The following is a 23,365-nucleotide window of genomic DNA, read 5'->3' as shown; positions in this document are numbered from 1 at the left end:
TCCTATGAGCAGAAGAGGGAAAGACTTGCGACTTCATGAAAATGTGTGCTTCAGTAGGCTGCTCAGCCTCGGGGAGCCCGGGAGTCACGGGAGACTTTCTTCACCATTGCTTCATCTCCAGATACCGTCATTTTCTTCAGACTTCTGTTGGCATGTGTTTCACCTTCTTCCCAGAAGCTGACAAAACCCAACCATGTGTTCGGCAATTTGTGTTGTGACTAAAGCCTTCTTGCAAGAGCCTTTGTTTTCACACAGTCTGCTTAACTCCTTGATCATCTCCAGTTGTGGATGGAACACACCGAGCTGTTAAGTGGGTGGAACATCTCACACTGTGGAACAAGCTTCCACTGCTTGGGTGGTGTGTTTTGCGTTCTGAGGCCGACATGGAGATGGAGTCCCAAGAAGCTGCTATTTTGCCCAGGCTCCATCATTTCCTTCAGGTTTTAACAGTTCCCCTTCCTCCGAATTCATTTGTCTCAACATCCAATTACCGTGCCAACCATAATGTACCCATGGCCTTCACCTTCCCGGCGGAGTGCTGGATGTTTTCTAGAGATCTAAGGTTTTTATTATAACTTTGCAAAGCACTGTTAGTGATTCCTTTTACAGTCAGGGACACAAAGCTTCAGGTTGGTGGGTAGAGGGGTTGAGACTGGTGATATGTGCTCAGTCTCGATGTCAGAGCTGAGGCCACTTCTCACAGTGACAGGCAGGGGACTGTCACTCCATTCAGGAAAAATGTCCAGGGTATATTCAAGCAGCCAGCCACACTTGTGGCTTAGAAATGCCATCATCTCTGTATCCTCCCACAGTCCCCTCTCTGTCTTTGCTCTGATTTTTGCCTTTTAGAAGGACATCAAGCAGGTGTTTTAGGATCCCCCAATGAATGATAGTGAACGAAGAGTGCTTGTTTCTGATTGGTAAGAAATCATTATGCATCTGCATCAGACTATCTGCTCACTTCTCAGTGTCTTGGCTTCTGTCCCTGCTCATGAGGACCAGTGCAGTTCCTTGTGCAGCAGGCAGCAGAGTAGACATCTTTCTCCTTGTCACCTGTCACCCTTCCCATTCTGCTACGCAGGAACTGAGTCAAAGAGCGTCAGTTGGTGGATGTTTCAGTCACGCTAGGCCCTGAACCCTGCACTGTTCTTCCTCCAAACAAGGCAAGTGGTCAGCAGTCACTCCACAGAAACATCTGTGGCTTAGGTATCTGGGAAGCTTCCGCTTGAATTGTTGTCCTGAGAGCTGGAACCTTTCAGGGGGCACAGTCACATGACTTCATGGCCATGTGTTGAAATCAAAACTCTGGTTCAACTCTACCATGCTGAAGAGCAGAAGGTTCAAATTCTATTCCTAAAACTGCACGTCTATGACTCTGGCAGCTGCAGACATGTGCATCAGTGTGGAACAACAGGCACCTTCAGTGTGAGCTTGAGTTTTCCGCCACCTACTTGACTTTCCTTCACCGGCCATTCATGTGTCCAGAGCTCCCGTGAGCACACCAAGCTGATCATCTCGTCCTCCCGCCAGTGCACATCTACCTGGACCTTGAGAATGGGGCCAGTTTTGGAAATAGGTCAGTGTTGGTACAACTGAAGATCTTAAGTTAAAAGTAGCCTGGATTTAGGGTAAGCCTCAAATTCAGTGACTGAGTTAGAAGAAAACAGACACACGGGGAGAAGCCCTGAGATGGTAGAGGAATGGGTCAGAGTGATGCAGGAACAGGATTCAGAGTGCCAAGGACTGGTGGTCAGCAGTCACTCAGCTGAAACATTTGTGACTTAGGAAAGCTTCCCCTTGAATTATTGTCCTGAGAACTGGAACATCTCCAGAGAGCAGATAGTCTGATGCAGATGCATAATGATTTCCTACCAATCAGAAACAAGCACTCTTGGTTCACTACCATTCACTGAGGGATCCTAAAACACCTGCTTGATGTCCTTATGGAGTTAGGGAAGGACCCCCAGGGTCTTTATAAATGGCACAGACCTGCTGGCACTTTGGCTCTGGCCTTTTGGCCTCTTGAACCGTGGGATAATGAATTCCTGTTGTTTTAAGCTCCTTTGTGACAGTTTGCCAGTATGATCCCAGGAAAGAAATTCATAAAGGTAGTTTTGATTGATAATTTATCACCATGTAGAATGCCCTGGGAAGGGAGTCTCTGCTCCCTTCCTGAATCCAGGAATGGCTGGATTCAGTTGGCTTGTGGACATATTGGTGCAGGATTGTCTCCACCACCCTACATTAACTGAGATTGGAAGATGTCCTCACTATGGGCGGGCTATAGTCTGCAGACTGTGAGCTGAGCACCAGCAAGCATGCGTTAACCTATTGCAGTCTGCTCTTGACTGCTGCCCTGTTTCCCCTGAAATAGTAGACCATAACCTGGAGTTGTGGGCCATATAAATTCCTCCCCCCTGAAGTTGCCTTTGCATTCATATTTTATGACAGCATGGAGAAAGAAAATGAGGACATCAGGCACACTGGGAGGAAGGACAGATTGACAGTTGAGTTCTCAAACTCACTTGACATCTTGTCTTATGAATTTTCCACCAGCTCTAAATTAATTTATGTCCTAAAGTAGTTGCCATACTTCACTCATATGAATTAGGCATGCAAATCCCTGACCGCTTACGGAGTCAGTGTTTTTTTTTTTCTGATAAGAGCATAGAGTGTTAGAGGAAAAAAGAGGCTTGGGGGGTTATTAAACACATTTATCAACAAGGAAACAAAGCAGTTTTTAATGATGCTGAGAGCAGTGTTGCCACTCCATGAAGCCAATCCCAGCTTCTCTCTTCATGTGTGGAGTGTGGAGCAGGCAGCAGAGCAGGACCACGTGGAATGTCTGCACCAAATGCCGAGCATTGGCTTCCCACATCAGCCCAGCCAGTTGGCATGGACCCTGGCCAGGAGCAGACTCTTGGGTGGAATTTCTCAGCCCTGGGCATGAATGTGAAAAAGACTGGTATCATCTCACGAGCCAAGGATGAAAGAAGGCTGTATTCAGGGCCAGAGCCCACATATCTATAGATCCACCAGGGTTGGAGTATGCTTAGAGTTTCCAAGGTGTATTTTGTAGCTTCTGGCATTTGGATGAAGCACAGTGTGCATGGTGGGCTCGGAGATCATTTCCAGGAACCCCTCACATACCAGCATCCTCAAACACTCGGTTTTATTACACAAAACTGAACATACCTTCCTTCTCCTGTTTGTTTTAAACCAGGAAGCCAAGGACAGTCACAGATGCAGCCTAACACAAAATTCTAACTTTATTTAAAGCATTCAGGGTTTTTTTTGGGGGGGTGGTGGTGGTGGTGGTGGTGTATAACTCGATAGTCTTGTTTTGTGGCATGAACTTTGTTGATAGTAATGTCTCATTGCAGTGTCCCACAAAATAAACATGTAAGTGCTCTCACAACCTATGAGTCACAGGTTGGACAACCTGCTAGCTTCAGTTAACTAAGAATAGATGCTGTTGAAGTGGTTTCTCCACTATACTTTTATGGAATCATGACAAGAACATACTCTGTGGAAGTTTAGTAAATACGCATTGTCTTTGTGTTTCTCCTATGTGATGGTCAGCTTTAACTTTCCACTCGATACAATCTAGGATCACCTGGGTAGAGACTTTCAGTAAACAAGTATCTACACCCTTTGGGGTCTAACAACCCTTGCACAGTGGTCACATGTCAGATATCCTGCATAGCAGATATTTACTTTATGTTCATAACATACTGTTTATAACAGTGACAATATTATAGCCATGGAATAGCAACAAAAATAACTATAGTTGGGAAAGAACACAGTTCCTTATGCCACAAGAAACTGTCCTAAAGGTTGTAGCATTAGGAAGGCTGAAAACCACTGTCTAGATCAAGTTTGCCTATGAGCATCTTTATATGAGGTTGGCTCAATTAATTAAAGGCCTTCCCACAGGAGTTGGGGGGCAATCCCCTAGGTAACAGGTTCTGAATTATATAAGGGTGGAAAGATCATGTTGAGGAAAAGTGAGCAAGCAAGCAAGCATGCATTCATGTCTCTTTCATGCAAAAGTCACATGACTAGCTGTCTCAAGTTCCTGCCTCCTTGACTTCTCTCCTGTGATGGACCTTAGCCAGGGATTCTAAATTAAGATAATCCCTTTCTCTTTAAAAACAAAAACAAAAACAAATCAGAATGTTTGTCAAGGCAACATGAATGAAACTAAAGCACCCCAGTTATCCAAGTCCCCAGTTGGACCATATGTGCATAGTACTGAGAGTTCTGGTTCTCCCTAATGGAGATCTATCCGTTCTAGAGTGGGTGAAGACCTTAAATCTATGGCTTCGAACTAAACCAATGACTTGCTGAGAGACACAGTCAATACCAAATGTCATCCCTAAGGCATCATGGCTGGGGATGTATAGTGAAGGCCTTCCATGTCTAGAACTGAGATTTACAGTTTTAATATCATAATCTGTGACCCTCATCTACTCAATAGTGGACCCTGGGCTTAATGGGTGGGAGGGGAGGCTTGAAGTCCTGGCTTCCATTTCCAGTATCACATAACTGAATGTGGCAGCACATGCCTATAATATGAGCACTCAAAAGGTCAGAAATTCAAGGGCATTCTTGACTAACCTAGGCTACCTGAGACTGTCTTGAAAGGGCAGATGCAAGGAAGAAAAAAAAAAAAAGAGGCACTAAATAGACCGCATGTCTTTCCATATAACTTGGAATGTCAGATAGGTTTGGTCCCATGGGATTCTCCCTTCCCCATTGGATTATAGCCAGTTAACCTCCAAAGCCATGTCTTTTTCTGTCTATATTTTCCTGAGTCTCTGTGGTTATCACCCCAACTTGGTTTCCCAAGAGAGTGCACACCAGCAGGAGTTGTGTCTGATTGATCACCATAGGGAATCTACAGGTAGGGTAGATGGTGAAGGGAGAAGACATCTGAGGTTAGGAAAGCAGCCCAGGTGGAGCCTCAAGGGTTAAGTCCTGAGGGCAGATAGAACCAAGCGGGCCTTCAGGGAGTCTGACTGTAGACAGGCAAGGAGTCTCCTGGGGCTGCACCTTCAGAGGACATTAGAAATACTGATGAACATGAAGCTGTTTATCCACAGTGGCAGACTGCTGAAGAAGCTAATTGCCCTGGATGCTCAGCTCCAGAGAAGCAGGGAAGAGGGACAGAGGAGTCTGAAGGCATCAGACCTGTGACAACTTCACTGCAAGGATCCAGTGGATCATAGCCAGGTCTAAATGACACTTTTCCAAACTGTGTTATGCCTGAGTGGCTAGACCTGTCACCAGAAAGCAGTAGGTCAACAGGGGTGGCGGATGTCTGGAGCCAAGAGATAAAGATGTGGCCAACCAGGTGTGCAGTGGTTGTTTAATAAATGATGTCAGAAAGCTGTGTGTGTGTGTGTGTGTGTGTGTGTGTGTGTGTGTGTGTGTGATTCCCTGATTTATACACATTGTAACTTATTCAAACCAGCTTTAGTCAATGGGACATTCTGGCTAAACAAGTGAACATCAGGGTCCCTGCAGGGATGGAGCCCACTGTGGGCAGTGCCATCCCTAGGTACTCCTGGGTTTTATAAGAGAGCAGGCTGAGCAGGCCAGAATAATCAAGCAAGTAAGCAGTGGTCTTCCATGGCCTCTGCATCAGCTCCTGCCTCCAGATTCCACTGAGCTTGTGTTCTGACTTCACTTCATGATATACTGTGATAAGGACATGTAAACTGAAATAAATTAATTTTTTCCCCAACTTGCTTTTGGTTGTTTTCATCATAGCCCTAGAAAACAAACTACTATACCCTCTCAAGTTCATGTGTTTGGTTCAATTGGTGATGTTTTGGGAGATTGTTCAGTCTTTGAGATAGAAGGCTTAGTTGGTGGACATAGACCCACAGGGTCTTGGCCTGGACAGTAACAGCTTGGCCTAGCTTACAATTTCATTTCAGTTTCCTTGTTTGGCACTTTACTGGCTAGTTTTGTGTCAACTTGACACAGCTGGAGTTATCACAGAGAAAGGAGCTTCAGTTGAGGAAATGCCTCCATGAGATCCAACTGTAAGGCATTTTCTCAATTAGTGATCAAGGGGGAAAGGCCCCTTGTGGGTGGGACCATCTCTGGGCTGGTAGTCTTGGGTTTTATAAGAGAGCAGGCTGAGCAAACCAGGGGAGGCAAGCCAGTAAAGAACATCCCTCCATGGCCTCTGCATCAGCTCCTGCTTTCTGACCTGCTTGAGTTCCAGTCCTGCATCCTTTAGTGATCAACAGCAGTATGGAAATGTAAGCCGAATAAACCCCTTCCTCCCCAACTTGCTTCTTGGTCATGATGTTTGTGCAGAAATAGAAACCCTGACTAAGACAGGCACCATGTGAGAGGCTGCAAGCTCTCTATACCTTAGACCAGTCTATTCCAGATACCATACCTTCCCCACAGTGACAGACTGTTCCCTCTAAATTTATGAACCAATGTTAACTCTCCTTAGGTGGTTTCTGTTAGGTATTTGACACACTATTGAGAAAAGGAAATGTTTTGTCATATCTAGCATTAAGAGGGAGATCGGAGCAGAGTTTAAGCGATATCTCTGACATCACACAGTTGCTGAGTGATGGGATTCAAATCTAGGTAACCTGGCCTCTATATTGATGGCATGAATGGCTATCCCTTTGCTCCACAGTAAGATCACATCGGAGCTCCAAATCCAATGATAAAATAGGATTTATACACCTTTTCCATGTGCTTGCTTTTCTTTTCTTTTTTTTTTCCTTTTTTATCAAAAAGGAATCTTTTGACAGTAGCCAGCCCCACCCACTAAACAATAGTGTTTTGTTTTTGTGTTTTGCTTTTGTTTTTGTTTTTCTAATAAAGATAAGAATCTGTCTCCCACGCAGGGACTCAGAATCTGAGTCCTGGTAGTTTTTAGTCATGCCTCTGGAGAGCTGGCTATGGTTGTCTGGGGCAGGTGGCAGAGACCCGGTTGCCTTCCAAACCATGGCGATTATTGTTAAGATATACACATGTACGTGACAGCCACCTGAGCTGTGGCCTAAGTCCATTGCTTTCTTCTTCTCCCTCAACCTGTAGGGAGTGGAGAGAGGTGAAGTAAGGAATTTCTGGTTCTAGTAAGTTATTCTGAACGTAAACAGAGCTGGGTTAAAGAGCAGGAGTTTTGCTAGTTAATGGTTAACGCAGCTACTCTATTCTAAGCACGTCGGGTATTTGACAGCTCGCTGGAGTCTGACTTTGGCTTGGCATAGTTTAATATACAAGGAACCATTTGTGCTCATTGACTTCCTTACACCCTGGCTTCAGTTATACACGAGCTGATCAATTCTCTTCATCTTGGTAAATAACATGTCTTTCCTAGTTATTGAGAGCTGGCTGCAATTCAGTCAAATGCAAAAATATTTACCAAAGACTTATTATGCACTTGGCGCCATGAATATGGAGATTAGCTCACTCAGTCATCCCTTCAGTTAATGAGTGGTTACGGAGTGCCTCAGTGTGCCAGCAAGGTCGGAATGCTGAGGGAGTCACAGCAAATAGGATAATCGTGACATTTGTCCCCCCTCACTAACTGAGAATCTAGTCAGGAAAAGTGATCAAGTCCTGTAGAGATTTTCAGGATGATTTGTTTAGTGGAGGTTACTGCACCCTTAGTTGGAAGTTAGGCCCAATACACTCTCAGGAAACAGAAGGACAAAGCAGGCTGACAAGGGGATGCTAGGACAAGAGCAAATGATGGATTTGAAACAGCTATACAAGGAAGGGAGGGACCTGTGTCTGTAGCATGCAGGTAGGTCTCCGAGGCATGGGGTGACAGGACAGGAGCAGGACAGGGACCATGCAGTTCAGGAAGGAGTATGCTCTCCATGAATAAGACAGAGGAGTCAGAGCAGGGGAGTAAGCAGGAGACAGACATTATTGCAGTCCTTATCACATGTGCCCCAAGGGAAGGTCAGAGGGGGAGGTTGAGAGGCCACTGTGGAGGTCAGGTGACAGAAGAAGGAGGAAACCAAAGGGGCCTCAGGAGGGACAGATGAAAGAAAGAACAGAGGAGGAAACACTGAGGCACCCTGATAAAGGACTAAAGGTGGGATTTGGAAGGCAAGGAGGCAGAGATGAATCCTTGGCTTTGAGCTACTGTACTTGGAAAAGATTAGTGCCACCCAGCCTGGGGTCTCCTGGATGTACTGAAATGTGTGGTCAGAGGAAGGTAGATACCACTCTGGGGTCTGCGGCATCCATGAAGTTCAAGGTATCTTTGAATCTTTCAAGAGTACTCTAGAGCAGGCATCAGTTCAAACTACCTGAAGGTCATGGATACTTTGTCAGGTGTGGCTCAGTTGGCAGAGCACTTGCCTACTATGCATGTAGTCCTTGGTTCAATACCGAGCACTGCATAAACTTAGCACTATGCACGTCTATAATCTCAACACTCCAAGGACACAGGAAGAGGGAACAAAGATCCTGTCTTAAAAACAAACAAAAGGAAAGGGGGCTCAGGGACCCTGAAAGATGTTCACGACAACCAGCAGTACGGCCGTACATTGCTAAGAGCTTCAGTGCAGAGGTTGGTAGACACTGGTCAGTGAGGACTGGAGGGTAAAGATGCAGAGGGAGCTAAATGGAGACAGGGGATGGTGTGATTCAGGGTGACAGCAGGTGGGTGGTATGGGTTAGCATGCTTGTCCTGCAGCTAGCCTCATTGCAGTTGGACAGACTGTGTGGAAGGATCAGAGAGAGAATGAAACAGCAGGTAATCTGTGGTCTGACCTCAAGAGTCCTGGGTGCACCAGGGGGGCCCTCATTGGGGACAGCCACTTGGAGAAGGGAAAAGCACACATGAGAATGTGAAATCCAAACAGCTGGGCTTTCCTGTTGTCACCTCCTTTGGCCCCTGCTGTGGTTTTGACTCTGTTGGGTGGGGGTAGGGGGATGGAATGAATGTCCTTCATCTGTCAGCGCCTCAGCGATCAGGTGGTAATACCAGGTGGATAACACTGGTGGGCAGAAGCCAGCAGAGCGAGAGGGTAGTGCACGGACACAACATCCACACCTGACCTGATTGTCGTCTTCTCCTTTTTTACAGTCAACTTTGACCACTTCCAGATCCTGCGGGCCATTGGGAAAGGAAGTTTTGGAAAGGTGAGAAAAATGTACTTTTAACAACAATAATGAAAAAAAATATGAAAGTCTTGATGCTCAGGCTTGAGCATGTGTGTGTCCTGTGGGTCTGCTTTTATGCTGGGTGCTGGGCATTTTCGGCTGACAGACTATTTCAGTTTGGTAAATCTGAGCCATGAAAGGAAGCCTTCATGGTTTCCTTGGACTCTGTTTTATTTTACTCTGAAAATGAAACAGAGTCTGTGCTTAGGCGATTTCTGGTAGCAGTTGCTTCAATGTTGCTAACGCCGGGTCTCCTTTGGGAATGTAAATGATCAGAGTGAATCCCCACTCTCCAAAGTTAACCAGCTGCCTCTTTCCAGCTCTTGGACATTTGGTGTCTTAGAAAATCCACATTGGTAATTCTTGACTATGCGGGGATAAAGGGTATAAAATTAGGAGAAGGTAAAGTGTTTTAGGGGGGAAAGGTTCACTGCACAAGAGGAACTTCTCTTGGCAATAATTGTTTTAAGGACCTTTGAAAAACCAGGTACTCTGTTATTCTCAAGGGCCGTGATTTACTTTTTATTAGATGAAATGACTTAGACTCAAAAAAGTTAGAATAAGTACCTCCTAATTGTACATTACTTTTTTTTATAGCTGAGATAGGATGCTTGATATTAAAAATCCTTGAAGAAAAAAAAAAAGATTTATCTTGGCTCATGGTTTCTGGAGGTTCAACTCATTGTCATGTGGTGGTAGGGGCAGGCGGTGTGGGCTTTCCTCATTGACGGACAAGCACTGCCCCTGAAACATTGCTCTTTAAACAGCTAGTTGTGAAAGTTGGTTTATAGCTTCCAGATTTTATCAGAAAATCTTCCATCTGCTTGGAGCTTCTTAGTGTTTGTCAACTTGACACAAACCGGAATCCCCTGAGAAGAGGGAGCCTTGACTGAGGAATTGCCTCCATCAGATTGGCCCATGAATATTATCTTGATTGACAGGTTCCAGCACATGTGGACAGTTCGCCACCACTACCCTCCCCGACCCCAGAAGGTGGTCCTGGGTTGTATAGGGGAGCACTCCAGTAAGCAGCATTCCTTTATGATCTGCCTCAGTTCCTGCCTCCTGATTCCTGCCCTAGCTCCTTCCTTGACTCCTCTGGATGATGGAATAAGCTTTTCCTTCCCTAGTTGGCTTTGGTCAGTGTTTCATAACAGAAAAAGAGAGCTAGGACAGGTAATTTTACCTATATTCCCCATCTTGTGCTTTTGGGGTCCTTGCATTACTGAAATGTTAAACTTTCAGTTATGGATTGAGAAGTCATGAGAATGGGAAGCCCTGTCTTTATTCTAGAGGATTTTCTTTGCTCGTGTGTGTGTGTGTGTGTGTGTGTGTGTGTGTGTGTGTGTCTGTGTGTCTGTGTGTCTGTGTGTGTCTGTGATATGCATGTGTGTGCCTGTGTGGTATATGTCATGCATGGGCAGGTGTGTGCTGGTGTGTGTATGTACATGTGGGTCCACATGTATGTCAAGACTTGTGGTTGTGATCAGAGTCTTCATCAATCACTTGACCTTATTCACAGGGGCAGGATCTCTAAATTGAACCCAGAGCTCACGGATATAAGGTGAATGTGACAGCTAGCTTGCTTTGGGGATCCCGTGTCTACACCTTCTGTGTGCTGAAAACACTGGTGGGTTGCCTTGGCCATCCATCTTTTTTGTGGGTTCTGGGGACCCCAGCGGCAGCCCTCATGCAAGTTCTCTGTGATGTTGTAACTGCCAAGCCCCTTCCCTTTCCTGGCTTTGTTCCTGAGCTGAGCAGAGAGCAAGTTGCTGTTTCACTGTGAAGAAAAGTTCTCTCTAAGTTTTCCTGAGGCTTCCTCTCCTAGATCAAGAATTCCCCTTCTTGTCACGGCACAGCACTGTGACAGGCCCATGTCACATGGACTGTAGGTGAGTTCATCAAAGACCAGACTGATGGAAAAGAAGGGTTTGATGCAAGCCACTAAGAAGGCAGATGTAGCCAGATCTCAGAGAAAGGACAGTGCCCTGGAGGCTGGGAGGCTTTTCTTGTAGATTGCAGAAGGGAAGTAGGTAGTCAGATCTCATCAGAGGAGCTTCCATGAGGATGTTTCTTTAGGGGAATGGTTATCTGTGTGAACATTTGACTTTAGGCAGTCAGAGTTTTCTTACTAAGGTAGAATTTTTTCAGTGGCATGTCACTGCCCCAAGTCAGATCAGTGTGCTTTGCCCACTTTCCCCATGGATATAATAATCCTTTTTGGAGGAGGCAGGAGCCTTGCCCTGACCCCAATCTTCTATGGGCCAAACAGCCTTGTTCTGAGGCTACAACTTCTCAGTATAGCTACCTACTGCAGGCCAGTGTTCACAGTTTAAAGCTCCATGGTAGTGTTTGTCATGTCTGCTTGTTGAATGGTCACATGCTTTTCTTGTGCCCATTGATACAGCTACTGTGTCTCTCATTATTTTGAGAGTTAGATTGTTTGTCTTTCCAATCTTAAGGTAACCTTGTATACATCGGGCAAATCCCAATTGGATACATTGGTTCAACCTCTTCATTTACTATCGAATGTCATTTGTTCATTAGAGATGAGCATGTTGTGGTCTGGGATGAATGAAAGACAAAATGTTCTCTGAGCACCAGCATTCAACTCTCTGCTTCCTGACTGTGGTTACAATGTGGCCATCTGCCTCATGATCCTCCCACCACGCCTTCCCTACCCCAGTAAGCTGTGTATACACAAGCTCTGAACCAAAGCAAATGCTTTGGTGAGTTTTTGTAGGTTTTTTGTCACAGTGACAGAAAAGAAGTCACACAATCATGCTATTCAGATCTGTTTCTTCCGCTGATTTGGAGACGTTGATCATCCATTTGAGACAGTTGTGTCCAAAATCCAACATGACTATGAGGTTGTCACTTCTTCCCATAAGCCTGCTGGTGTGTGTGCCTTGCTATTGGAGGTCAGAAGCACACACACCTTTCTCACTGTTACGTTCTCAAGATGAATGGATCCCGTTATTATGAAATGCCTTTTCCATTTGTCAAATACTCTCATTTTAATTTATATTTTCTCTGGGATCAACACAACCATAGTCATATACATAAGTTACTATTTATGGGACATATATTCTGCTTATTCTCATTATTCAATTTACATTAAAAATAAATACTGTGAAGACAGCATACAGTTAGACCTTGCTTTAAAAAGATCTACTCCACAAACTCTGCCCTTTTAGTTGGATTGATCATTTGATTTGTGGTGGATATAATTCTTGGTACTTATCTTAAGGTTTCATTGCTGTGAAGATACACCATGACCAAGGCAAGTCTAATAAAGAAAAATATTTAATTGGGGCTGGCTCATAGTTCAGAAGCTTAGTCCATTATCATTTTGGTGGGAATCATGGCACTGTGCAGGCAGACATGGTGCTGGAAGAACCCAGAGTTCTACATCTTGATCTACAGACAGCATGAGACTGGGTACCATACTGGGTGGAGCTTGAGCACAGGAGAGCTCAAACATGGCCACCAACAGTGGTACTTCTAGTTGTAATGATTGTACTTCTCATTATTTTTAAATTGCCACTGTAGGGATTATAATTCAAGTCCTTAATGACTCCCGTAGTCTTCTGAGTGTTAAATGCTGGGACTTGTGTCTTTTACACTACTTATTTCTGTACTGAGCATGGCTTCACCTCCTGTACCCATCAAGTATGTTCAGGGCATGATGAATGATATGCCATAGAAGTTTGCAGTGATTCAAAATTTTTTATAAGCCTGTGTTTCAGCCCCCCTATTGTTTAGCCTTTGGGGCAATGTCTCAGGTAATGGAAGTTATCTTCAGACGTGCTCTGTAGTTTGATGACTGGGGACCCCTGATCCCCATGTCCCCAATTCTGGGATGCCAGGTCTCAACTCTTAAAACACATTATCAGTAGAGAGTAACTTGGTAAGTCCTGGAGATTCAGTCTCTTGTGTGAGCACAGTATTCCAGTCCTATGTATTTCTCAGCTAGACTTCTTGCTATCTACCTACCACATGTTCTCTTTAGGGTTTTGCAGGCCTGGGGCACAGCTTGTGTCATACCAGAGGTTGTTCCTCTCTGGATTTCTCAGAGCAGCTATGACCCAGAAACCTAGGAATCCTGCCCTTGACCCCAGTGATGATAGCTGAACTTAACAGCAAGAACACAGCCTAGCATGTGAGAACCTTGCACATTTCCACCCTAATGCACCAATTCTATGGCTCAAAGAACCTTGCAGAACCTCTTCCAATCTATATCACAGCTGGGGTTTCATAACTTTCTTCTGTGCCCTCCTGCCACTGACAGTTTGGGTCCTGAACCCTCTGCATCTCTTTGTGACACCCTGTTTGACATGTTAGAGCACGGCTTTGCCATCTTTCAAATTGGCTTTATCCTGTCACCATTCCTTTGACAATGCTGTCTGCCTTTTCTGCTTCATTCTGTCCTGCTATTTGGCACACTATCTGCTTTTGGCATCAGCTGTCTAGAGTATTGATGTCTTGAAAAGTTATAGTCATAGTCGAGCTTTTAGAAGTCCCAAGCTTCCTGGCATCTATTTGTAAGCCACCACGTAGCAATGTCACAAAGATCCTTAGATTCTTGGGAAGTGTACATTAATGTCAGGTGCTTGGGGTGTGGTTGGCTTGCATTCATGAACCAGAAGATAGCTCTGTTTTGACTGAACTACCAAATAATGGGTGCCTTTGTAGCTGATTAACTCTCAAGGCTGCTCTGAGCTACAGTGGAGCCAGGCGAGACCTCTTTTAATAGAGAGTGAATGCTGGGAGCTTTGCTCTCTGCCTTGGGCACGCTGCCTGTCAGCATTTATTAAGAGATCCTTGTGAACGATGCCAGTAGCCTGGCTATCGGCAGGTACACACGGGACCTGCAGCAATCACGTTTCCCATGCATTCTGGGAGCAGTCTCACTTCTCATGCGCCACCAAAGCTAACAGCTTCTGATGACTGAATTGAGGAAGAAATAGCTTTAAAAAAAAAACCCTTTCGGGTCTGTGTTCTGGGGTAGTTGAAGTATAGTGAATGGGATTCTGGCCACTTGGTGACAATACTTTGGATTTGGGGCAATTCTGGTGTGTATCAGCTCTAAGTACCTGGGCCAGCGAGTGAACTGACATTCAACTTGGGTGCGTGTTTCTAATATAGATTGGGAATGGAAAGTCACAGAGGGTTTTAGATGCCCATTCTGTTCTTCCAACTCCTTCCTATGGTAATGATATCCCTTTCTTCAGAGGACACATCAACTTCTCACTGGAGTCCAAGGTGGCTGTCAATCATGTACCCCCAAAGATGGGCATGTGATGCGACATGGTTTAACCTGGCAATGGGTTGAAGGCTGAAGGGGTTGCAAGACTCAAGCAACACCATCCACCTTCAGTGAGTGGAACTGTCCCTTAAGTATCAGAGAACAGGTTGATGCTGTGAGTGGCCTTTTTCCCCACAGAGACTGATGTTGAAGGCTTGTCTAACAGGAGGAAATGATGAGGCTCTAAGCAAAGAAAGATAAACACAAGCGGTGGTTGAGGAGGTGTGACCACCACACTGGTGTAGCCCACTCTGGGAGCTGCTGCTGGCTCCAGCCTTTGGGTACCCTTTGGCAGAGCAGCAGACATGAATCCAGGGGGAGGTAGCCCCTTGGCATGGGCTTGAGCAGCAACAGGTCCGAGTCCTTTTCAGGAGAGGGTAGAGAGGGCCTGCAGTAAAACCAACTCAGGGCTTCCCCTGGCCATGTCAGTGTTGATGGGGCCCTCTGTATGAGGACTTTAGGACTGAAGTAAAAGAAATGGAACTTCTTCCACTGGCCAGAGGCAGCCTGTGCATTAAAAACAAACAAACAAAAAACAAAAACAAAAAAACAAAAGCACAGAATGTAGCCTGGAGTTACGTGATAATAGCCCCCCATGTTCCTCACAGGAAGATTCTGGATAAACCTGAGCTGGCATTGCCCAGATAATAAACCAGACTCAGTACTGCCTTGTTATGCACAGAGACAGGCACTCCCCATATCCAAGCCCAGGTCAGCTGTCTTGTCCCAAGTTGCCAGGTCTGCACAGCTGCGTGTAAACGCTGTGTGGAAAATGGCTTGTTTTGAAGCAAAAAAACCAGCTTAGTATCCAGGCAGTTCCAGGTTTATCCAGGAGTTCTGTCGAGAGGGTACTGTAGGTGCAAAGGCCCTGTGGTAAGCACCGAGGTCCCTGTGGGCACATGGTCACCCATGTCTGGCTGATACAAAGCATCATTTCTGCCAGGCAGGACTCAGGATATGTGGTTGCTCTGTCTGGGAAATTGTCAGTTAATTAAGTTGTGAAGCAGCGTTCTGTGTGTGAGCTTTGGCTTGCAATTTTGGCCCAACCACAAGCCTCTGGGCGAGTTGGCGGACTTCCCCGGCTGCTGTTCTTCTGTCAGAATCCTTTTATAGAAGGCTTAAAGGAGATGCTCGTATGAGCTGCCCTTGTTCTCCCAGACATAGCGAGGAAGGATGGGATCCATTTGTTTGCAATGAAATATTTATTCCTTTCATATTAATTAGTGCATTTGGTTGGAGGCATTCTTGGAGGGCATTGTGGCTCCAGGAAATGACTTAATGAATTGCTAATTGCCACAGGAGATGCCCCCTTACGAGGCCTCCAAACTCTGGCTGGGGCCAAGGACACTTCCTGTCAAAGACGCTTGCTTCTCCAACCAGAAGGCAGGTCTCCCGCTCATCCACATCTTCAGTTTCTTCTATAGCGAGCAAGTCCTGGGCTCTGCTCCCAACATAGCTCACCTTGCACTTCCTGTCTTTGTCAGAGACAGGGGGGTGATGGGGATGAGGACATCAGAAATAAACCCTTATTGATCTGCTGCCTCCAATCAGGCCCCATCTGTCAAAAGTGCATTCATCCATGAGCTCACACATAGGTTAACCGGCCCCATCGCGTCACCATCTGGAGACTAAGATTTGACAAATGAATCTTTGGGGACATTTTACATTCAAGACATGGTAGCTCTGGAGGTCATGACTGAGATCAAGGTGTGTCCAGGACTGTTTCCTCTCTCCTTGGTTTGCAGATAGGCTCATCAAATAGTCATGTCTCAGTGTGTGCCTATATCCTCAACCTCTCCAAATGAGGACCCCAGGGAAGACTGGGTGAGGGCCACTCTGTGACTTTATTTTCCCCATGTCCTTACCACAGGCTTCTCTTTAAAGAGTCACATTCTACAGCCAGGACTTCAAAATATGAATTTGGGAGATTATAATTTATCCCATTATGTCAACTCTTGGAACACCTCACCCAAGGCGATCTATCTCTGTCACGCCCGTCTCTGTCACCTTTGACACAAAATCACCATGATGTTCATTGAAGAGTAACTTATGTAAGCACCAGCAAAAGTTAGATATCCAGGCGTGGGGTACCAGGCCATGGCAGGCAGCGCTGGTGTTTCAGCCACCCCATGGAGGCCACCTTAAGAATCCTCCACAGGGTTCAATTCACACACTGGTGTCTTTGAATATAATGACTAGGGACTAGACAATGTTTTACAATTGTCTTAGTCAGGTTCCTATTGATGTGATAAATACAATGACCAAAAACAGCTTGGGAAAGAGAAAGTTTATTTCTTTTTACAGATTAGAGTCTATTATAGAAGGAAGGCAGGGCAGGACCTCAAGGGCAGCACCTGGAGGCAGGAACTGAAGCAGAGACATGGAGGAACCTGATGTTCTGGCTTGTTCCATATGACTTGCTCAGCATGCTTTCTTATAGCACCTAAGACCATCCGCCCAGGGATGGCGCTACCTACAATGGGCCCTATCACATCAATCACCAATTAAGAAAATACCCCACAGGTTTGCCTACAGGCCATTATGCTAGGGATATTTTCTCAATTGAGGTTCTAACTTCCAATCTAACTGTAGCTTGTATTAAGATGACATAAAACTGTCCCTCACAACAGTAAAGTACAAAGCTATGCAAGCTTGAACTCTCTCTTTAGGAGGTAATGGAAAAATAGCAGGTGCCAGGAGAAATGGCCTCCACAACTCCACAGGCGCATGGGAGACTAGGATTCAAAGGCTGAGTTCAAAGGTCTGGATGCTTGCCAGCACATTTGTTGGGGCTCCTCCAACAAGTATAGAATTAATAAGGTGTGGCACACACAGAAAGAGGTTAATCAAGGAGATGGTTCACGGGATTAAGAGCATCGATAAATGGAAACACACTGGGAACCAGGCTCAGCAAGAGGAACTGGTAAATGGTGGAGCCCACACGTGGTGAGATGGGACACTGAAGTGCTCTGCTTTTCATTCGGGGTGACTGGAGGTGGGTTGCAAAAGGGAGACACCGATGGTTGGGGCCCAGCCTTGTAGACACAGATAGGAAGGGACAGCTTAGGCTCACAATGGGAGATGCACCCTCAGTCCCCAGCTAATGCTGACATCCCAGGGGCCTGAGATGACTAAGCAGCCAAAAGGGTAGTGAGAGCTCTGGCTAGAAAAAGGGTAATGAAGAGGTAGCCAAAAGAAGTTTCTAGAAAGTTCTACCCAACTCTGGCTGCCCATCAGTGTTCACTACGATACCCTCTTTCAACCCCCCCCCCGAAAAGGCAAAACTAACCAACCAAACCAAGAAACCCCCACAAAATTAATATGTCCTCTGGGATTTCTGGGGAGCTCATGGGTCAAAGCTGCCAGTGCTGGGGACATGAAGTAGATCGTGATGCCCAAGGGATGCGGGTGCTGTGAGGATTCTTCACAGGTGTCATCCTTTTGATGGCTTGGGAGCCTTTTCTGCCTTGCTTGAGTTGCACACTCTCCACCAGTTAGTGTTTGTTTATTGTTCCAACACATCACAGTGACTGATGATAACCCCAAAGCCTAATTGATTTCTACTAATGAGAAGTTAATTGAGGCCTTCCCTTGTGGGCAGCTTAGGGTGGCTTTGGTTGGATCGCTTGTTCTTGCCTCATTAGCTGTGATTTCCTGTGGACAAGGCTTGGGGCAGCCTTATTGAGGCAGGTCAGTGCTTTAAGGCCTATTTTTAGAGTTTCATGACAGGTACTTCCAGGACCTAGACAGGGTGTCTATAAGCCACAACGCTGATCTTCACTCCAGATCATTTGGCCAGCATGGAAGCTACGCATAGCCATAGGCTGTAGATTCTACTACAGCATGGCAATCTTGAGATTTAGAGCTAATAGGGGCTAGCCCAGGTATTCAGGGCTGATTCCAAGTGTTGAGTGGTCCATCACCTGGCAACACTTCTCTGCAGCTGTTACTAGAGCTGTTAGGCCTTGGCAGGCCCTAACCAAGTAGATTGGGGCACTCCTTCTCAGTAGGACAATGAAGCCAACAGGCAACTAAAAATCAAAATAAGGACATTTATTCATAATGGCCATGTTGGTAAAAGGAAGAAATAAAGTAGTCCAATGATACACCCAAGTCCATTTTCAGGTTCTGATATGAGGTTTAGGCTCAAATAGATAGAGGTATTTATCACTAAGCATCCATGTTCAAGATATGGTCCTGCCTCCCACTGATTCGTTATTCTCGTGGCTCTAGTACTAGTCTAGTCTGAAATGTCAGAACCACACGAGAACCGTCATTTTATGGGAGACTAATCCTTTCCCTGCCTTGTACAGGATTCAGCCTTCTTCTCCTCCTTCCAGTATGAGATTCTTGGGAAAATTCCAATTTCATGGGAACCACTGCTTTAACAGCCAATAGGAGGGTCATACCTGTCTCTAGAGCATCTTCCTTCCTGACACAATGGGCTTACTTCAGTTTCATTCTAATATTCTAATATTCTATATTCCATATTCCAAAGTTCCAGTGTAGGGGCCTTTCACCGTCCTTAGCATCTGTTTCACACTACTGTGAGAACTGGCTTATTTTCCTGATTTTGCTTCAGCAAATTCATTAGTATGTAGGAAAACTGCTTCTTTTGGTATGTTGCTTTTCTATCTTGCAACTTTGCTGAAGTGTTGAACAAAGCCAAAAGTTTTCTGGTCATGTTCTTAGGGTGTTTTAAGTTCAGGGTAAGACTGTAAATGGAGATCATTTGAGGGGGTGGGGTCAGTAAAGTGCCTCCCCAAAACCCAAGTTTTACAAGTGTTGAGCATGGTGGTGGTATGGGCTTGTAATCCCTGCAAGAGAGAGATAAGACAGGTGGATCTCTGGAGCTCTCTGACTTGGCAGGCTGGCCTACATGGGGCCTGGCCAAAGGGAGGCCATATCTGAAAGGAAAAGTTGGAAGAAGCTGAGGAATTAATTTTAACTTTTTTTCAAAACCTATTTTTAATGATGGTTCTTAAATGCTGTAATCTCCCTTTCAGCCTACCAGAGGTAGTGGGAAAGAAAGGATGAGGGGGAAGCAGACTTGTTTAGAAAGGTTCTTTGGAGCAACTCCCACCTGTATTGTCTGGAAACTGGCAGTTCTGTTCACAGGTCAGCAGGCAGGGGCAGCTCGATCCAGGCACAAACACTTCACAGAAACACCAGCAGTCCAGTTGGTAGAGCCAGGTTAGCAACAGTGGTGACATGACCTAGCTGAGACAGCCAGGTCTCAGCCTCAGCACAAGTCAGTAGGAGGGGCCAGGAGGAATTCTAGGAGAAGTTCTCAGCTGTGCCTCTCTCAGGGAAGTGAAGATCATTGAAGACTTGAGACCCACAAGTGTTGCACTGCTAGCTCCATTAGCAAGCCTAGCTCAACCCCCATCACTGTCCATCAAGTCCTTTTTATAATCCTTCCAAACATCACATGTCCTCCATGGGTCTTGCCTCAGCACAGGTCTTGCCTCAGCATGTGCCTTGCCTTAGCACATGGCTCCGTCTCAGCTGACATCACTCTGCCAATCAGCCCCAGTCAGAGGAAGCAGCAAGAAACTGCAGCACACCACCAGAAGTTTTTTTTGGCGAGTTTCTCTTTATGGAGTCCTAACAAATACAGTTTAACCATGCAATGTAATGCAGGGTGAACCAATACATGCATGCCATTAGCAAAGTATCTTTTATCACGTATCCTTTCACGTGCCTGCTTTAGCAGAGCATCCTTTCTCCTGTGTCTGCTTCAGCTAAACATTCCTTCATGAGTCTGCCTTAGTCTTTCACCTGTGTCCACTTCAGCTAAACATTCCTTCACATGTTTGCCCCAGCAAAGACCCAACCGACTTTCCAAAGAACCCTTAAGCTTCCACTTTAGGAACAACAAACAACCAAAGGTTGCCCTGTAGCCTCCACACACATTTAAGTACACACACCCACATTCACACTCACCCTGTACCCCACACCCCCACCAAAGAAACCATAGAAAAACTTTTAGTTTATCTTTTAACTGTTTATGTTACATTTCTTTTCTTTCTTACTTACTATATAAAAATTCTAGCATTGTGTTGAATGAGATTGAAGACAGTGAACACCCGTGCCTGGTTTTTTATTTTAGGATGGATGTTTGCGGTATTTCTCCATTTAGTATAATGATGGCTGGAAGTTTTTCGTATATAGCCTTGATTATGTTGAGTTATGCTTTTTCTATTCATAATTTCTCCAGGGACTTTTAAAAGCCCTTTCTGCATCTACCAAGATAATCTCATGGTTTTTATCCTTGATTATATTTACATGTTACATTCTACTTACTGATTTATGCATGTTGAAATGTCCTTGAATTCCTGATGAAACCAACTGCACGGAGGTGTGCAAAAATTTTTTTAAACAGGTTGTTGAAATTGCCTTTTGATAATTTCATTGATAGTTTCCTACATTTCTAAACATTGGGGAAATAATTCATAGTTCCTTTTAGTTGTGTCCTTAACTTAAGCTGCTATGTTTAAATCATAATGATACTGGTTTCACAGATCAAGTTAGGTAGTGTTTCTTATGTTTCTATTTTATGGAAAAATTTGAAGAGCATTGATGTTTTTCTTTACAGGTATGGTAGGATTCAACATTAAATCTATCGAGTCCTGGGCTTTTTTGAATTAGGAGACAATTACTGCTTCCATTTCATTGTTGCACATGAATGCAAGTACACTCTGCATGTCTTGTGCCACAGAGGTCAGACAAGGGCTCCAGATCCCCTAGAACTGGAAGTTATGGATGTTGTGAGCCATCACGTGGGTGCTGGGAATCAAACTCAAGCTCTCTGCAAGAGTGACAAATGCTCTTAACTGCTAAGCCATCTCTGCAGCCCCACTACCTTTGGGTCTAGATGACCTACCTATTGAAAATGGGGTGTTGAAGCCATCCATTAATATTTTGTCCAGGCATTTTATCATGTTTTTTTTTTACAGGATTATGTTTGCCTGTTATATAGTTTTCTGTCTGTTGACTCTCAGTCTGTATTTTGCCAATGAGACATGTTTCTTTCAGCCAGCACTGTCCACTTCAGCTAAACATTCCTTCACATGTTTGCCCCAGCAAAGACCCAACCGACTTTCCAAAGAACCCTTAAGCTTCCACTTCAGGAACAACAACCAACCAAAGGATGCCCTGTAGCCTCCACACACATTTAAGTACACACACCCACACCCACACTCACCCTGTACCCCACACCCCCACCAAAGAAACCATAGAAACCATAGTGTGTATCGATCCAGTGAGTTAGTCTTCATCTTTCGTTTACATAGTTGAGGCCATTTATATTTACAGTTTTTATCAAGAGACATTTGCTGATTCCTTTAATTCTTGTTATTATTATTGTTGTTGTTGTTGTTGTTGTGTTTGCTTTTTCTTCCTCATTCATCTCAGGAGTCTCCTGGATGACTGAGCAGGACAAGTTTGATTATTTCCTAGTTTTGTGTTTGGTTATTTGCCTCGTTGGTTTTGTTTTGTTTTGTTTTCCTATGAATTTCACTTGTGACCATCTTCTTTCTCTCTGTGTAGAATGCTTTCAGATATTTTTTTCACAGCCTGAGCTCAGGGTTCATGGATGTTTAAGTTGTGATTCTTATGTAAGTTATTTCTTCATCAACTTTGAAAGATAGTTTTGCTGGAACAGCATTGTTGGTTGGTAGCTGTTTGCTCTCAGAACTTGGGTGAAGTCAATCTGCGTTTTTCTGGGTTTTAGCATTCTGCTGAGAGGTCTGAGATCATTTTGATGAGACGGCTGTTGTGATTGGCATTTTTCTCTTGTGGCTATTAATACTGTGTCTTTATTCTGTAATGATATGGAAAGATTTTTTTCTGGTAATGAATGTTAGAGATTTAAAATACTTCCTGAATTGTGGTCCATGTCCTTCTTTGGTTTGTGATTTTTCTCTTTTGTAATATCATTGAGTAGGTTTTTTTCCCTGACTTTAGTTTGAAACTCAGCTCCTTCTACCCTGAAATTCCTTAATCTTTTGTTCATGTTTCAGAGTTCTTGAATGTTGTGGCTGTATTTATTATTTTTTTTTCTTGGTTGCTGGTTGACTATAATAGTTCCTAAATTGTTCTCCTTTTTTTTCTTTTTTTGTGATTCTGATATTCTTTCTTACCTTTAACTAGTCTGCTAGTCTGTAATGATTTCCACTATTTTGTTTTGTTGGGTCATTGATTTTTTTCATTTACAACATTTCTGACTTTTGCTGTTTGTTCATTTGTTTCAGAATCTTAGCTTTCTTGCTTAATTTCCTATCCACAATGCTGTTTTTGTTGTCCAGATCCTGAACTGACCTTCTTGCTTTATTACTTTGCTAGTTTGCACCCTCTTTGAACTTACTCGTGAGTTTAAAAGTACACTTTCAAACCCTTTGGCATTTTAATCATTTTGTTACTTTTGGTTTGAGCTATTGAGAAGTGATAACCTTTAAGATCAGTCATATTGTTTTTGATTTTCATATATGTCAAGTATTCCTGTTTTGAAATTTATAAATTAAAATTGGGCAGCTCTGGAGGAGAGAGCCCACCTCCTACCCTTACTTCTTTTATTTTTATTACTTTTATTATTATTATTTTTTACAGTCTAGTCATTACCCCATCTTGATCTGCCCTCCCATGGTTCTTCATTCCATTCTTGCTCCCCTTTGTCTCCAAGGGGATGTCCCCGTCCTTCAACCTCCACCAGGCCTCCTGACTCCCTGGGGTCCCAAGTCTCTCAGGGTTAGGCACATCTTCTCCCACTGAGGCCACGCCAGGCAGTCCTCTGCTGTATATGTGTCAGGGGCTTCATATCAGCTGGTGTATACTGCTTGGTTGGTGGCCCAGTGTCTGAGAGATCTCCAGGGTCTGGGTTAGTTGAGACTGCTG

The 23,365-nt window shown here is 44.6% G+C and overlaps 1 protein-coding gene across 1 annotated transcript in view; it reads left to right on the top strand.

Annotated features, from left to right (window-relative positions):
* Nucleotides 1-23,365, top strand: part of Stk32b (serine/threonine kinase 32B) — a 270,329-nt gene that overhangs the window by 58,922 nt on the left and 188,042 nt on the right. Inside the window, exon 2 of the mRNA NM_022416.2 lies at nucleotides 9,086-9,141. Coding sequence (NP_071861.1) covers nucleotides 9,086-9,141 — 56 coding nt within the window. The remainder of the gene's footprint in view (nucleotides 1-9,085; nucleotides 9,142-23,365) is intronic.

Source organism: Mus musculus, chromosome 5 (genome assembly GCF_000001635.26).
Source record: "Mus musculus strain C57BL/6J chromosome 5, GRCm38.p6 C57BL/6J".
NCBI lineage: Eukaryota > Metazoa > Chordata > Mammalia > Rodentia > Muridae > Mus > Mus musculus.
Note: the sequence above shows the minus strand (reverse complement) of the source record. Positions and strands in the feature narration are given on the sequence as shown.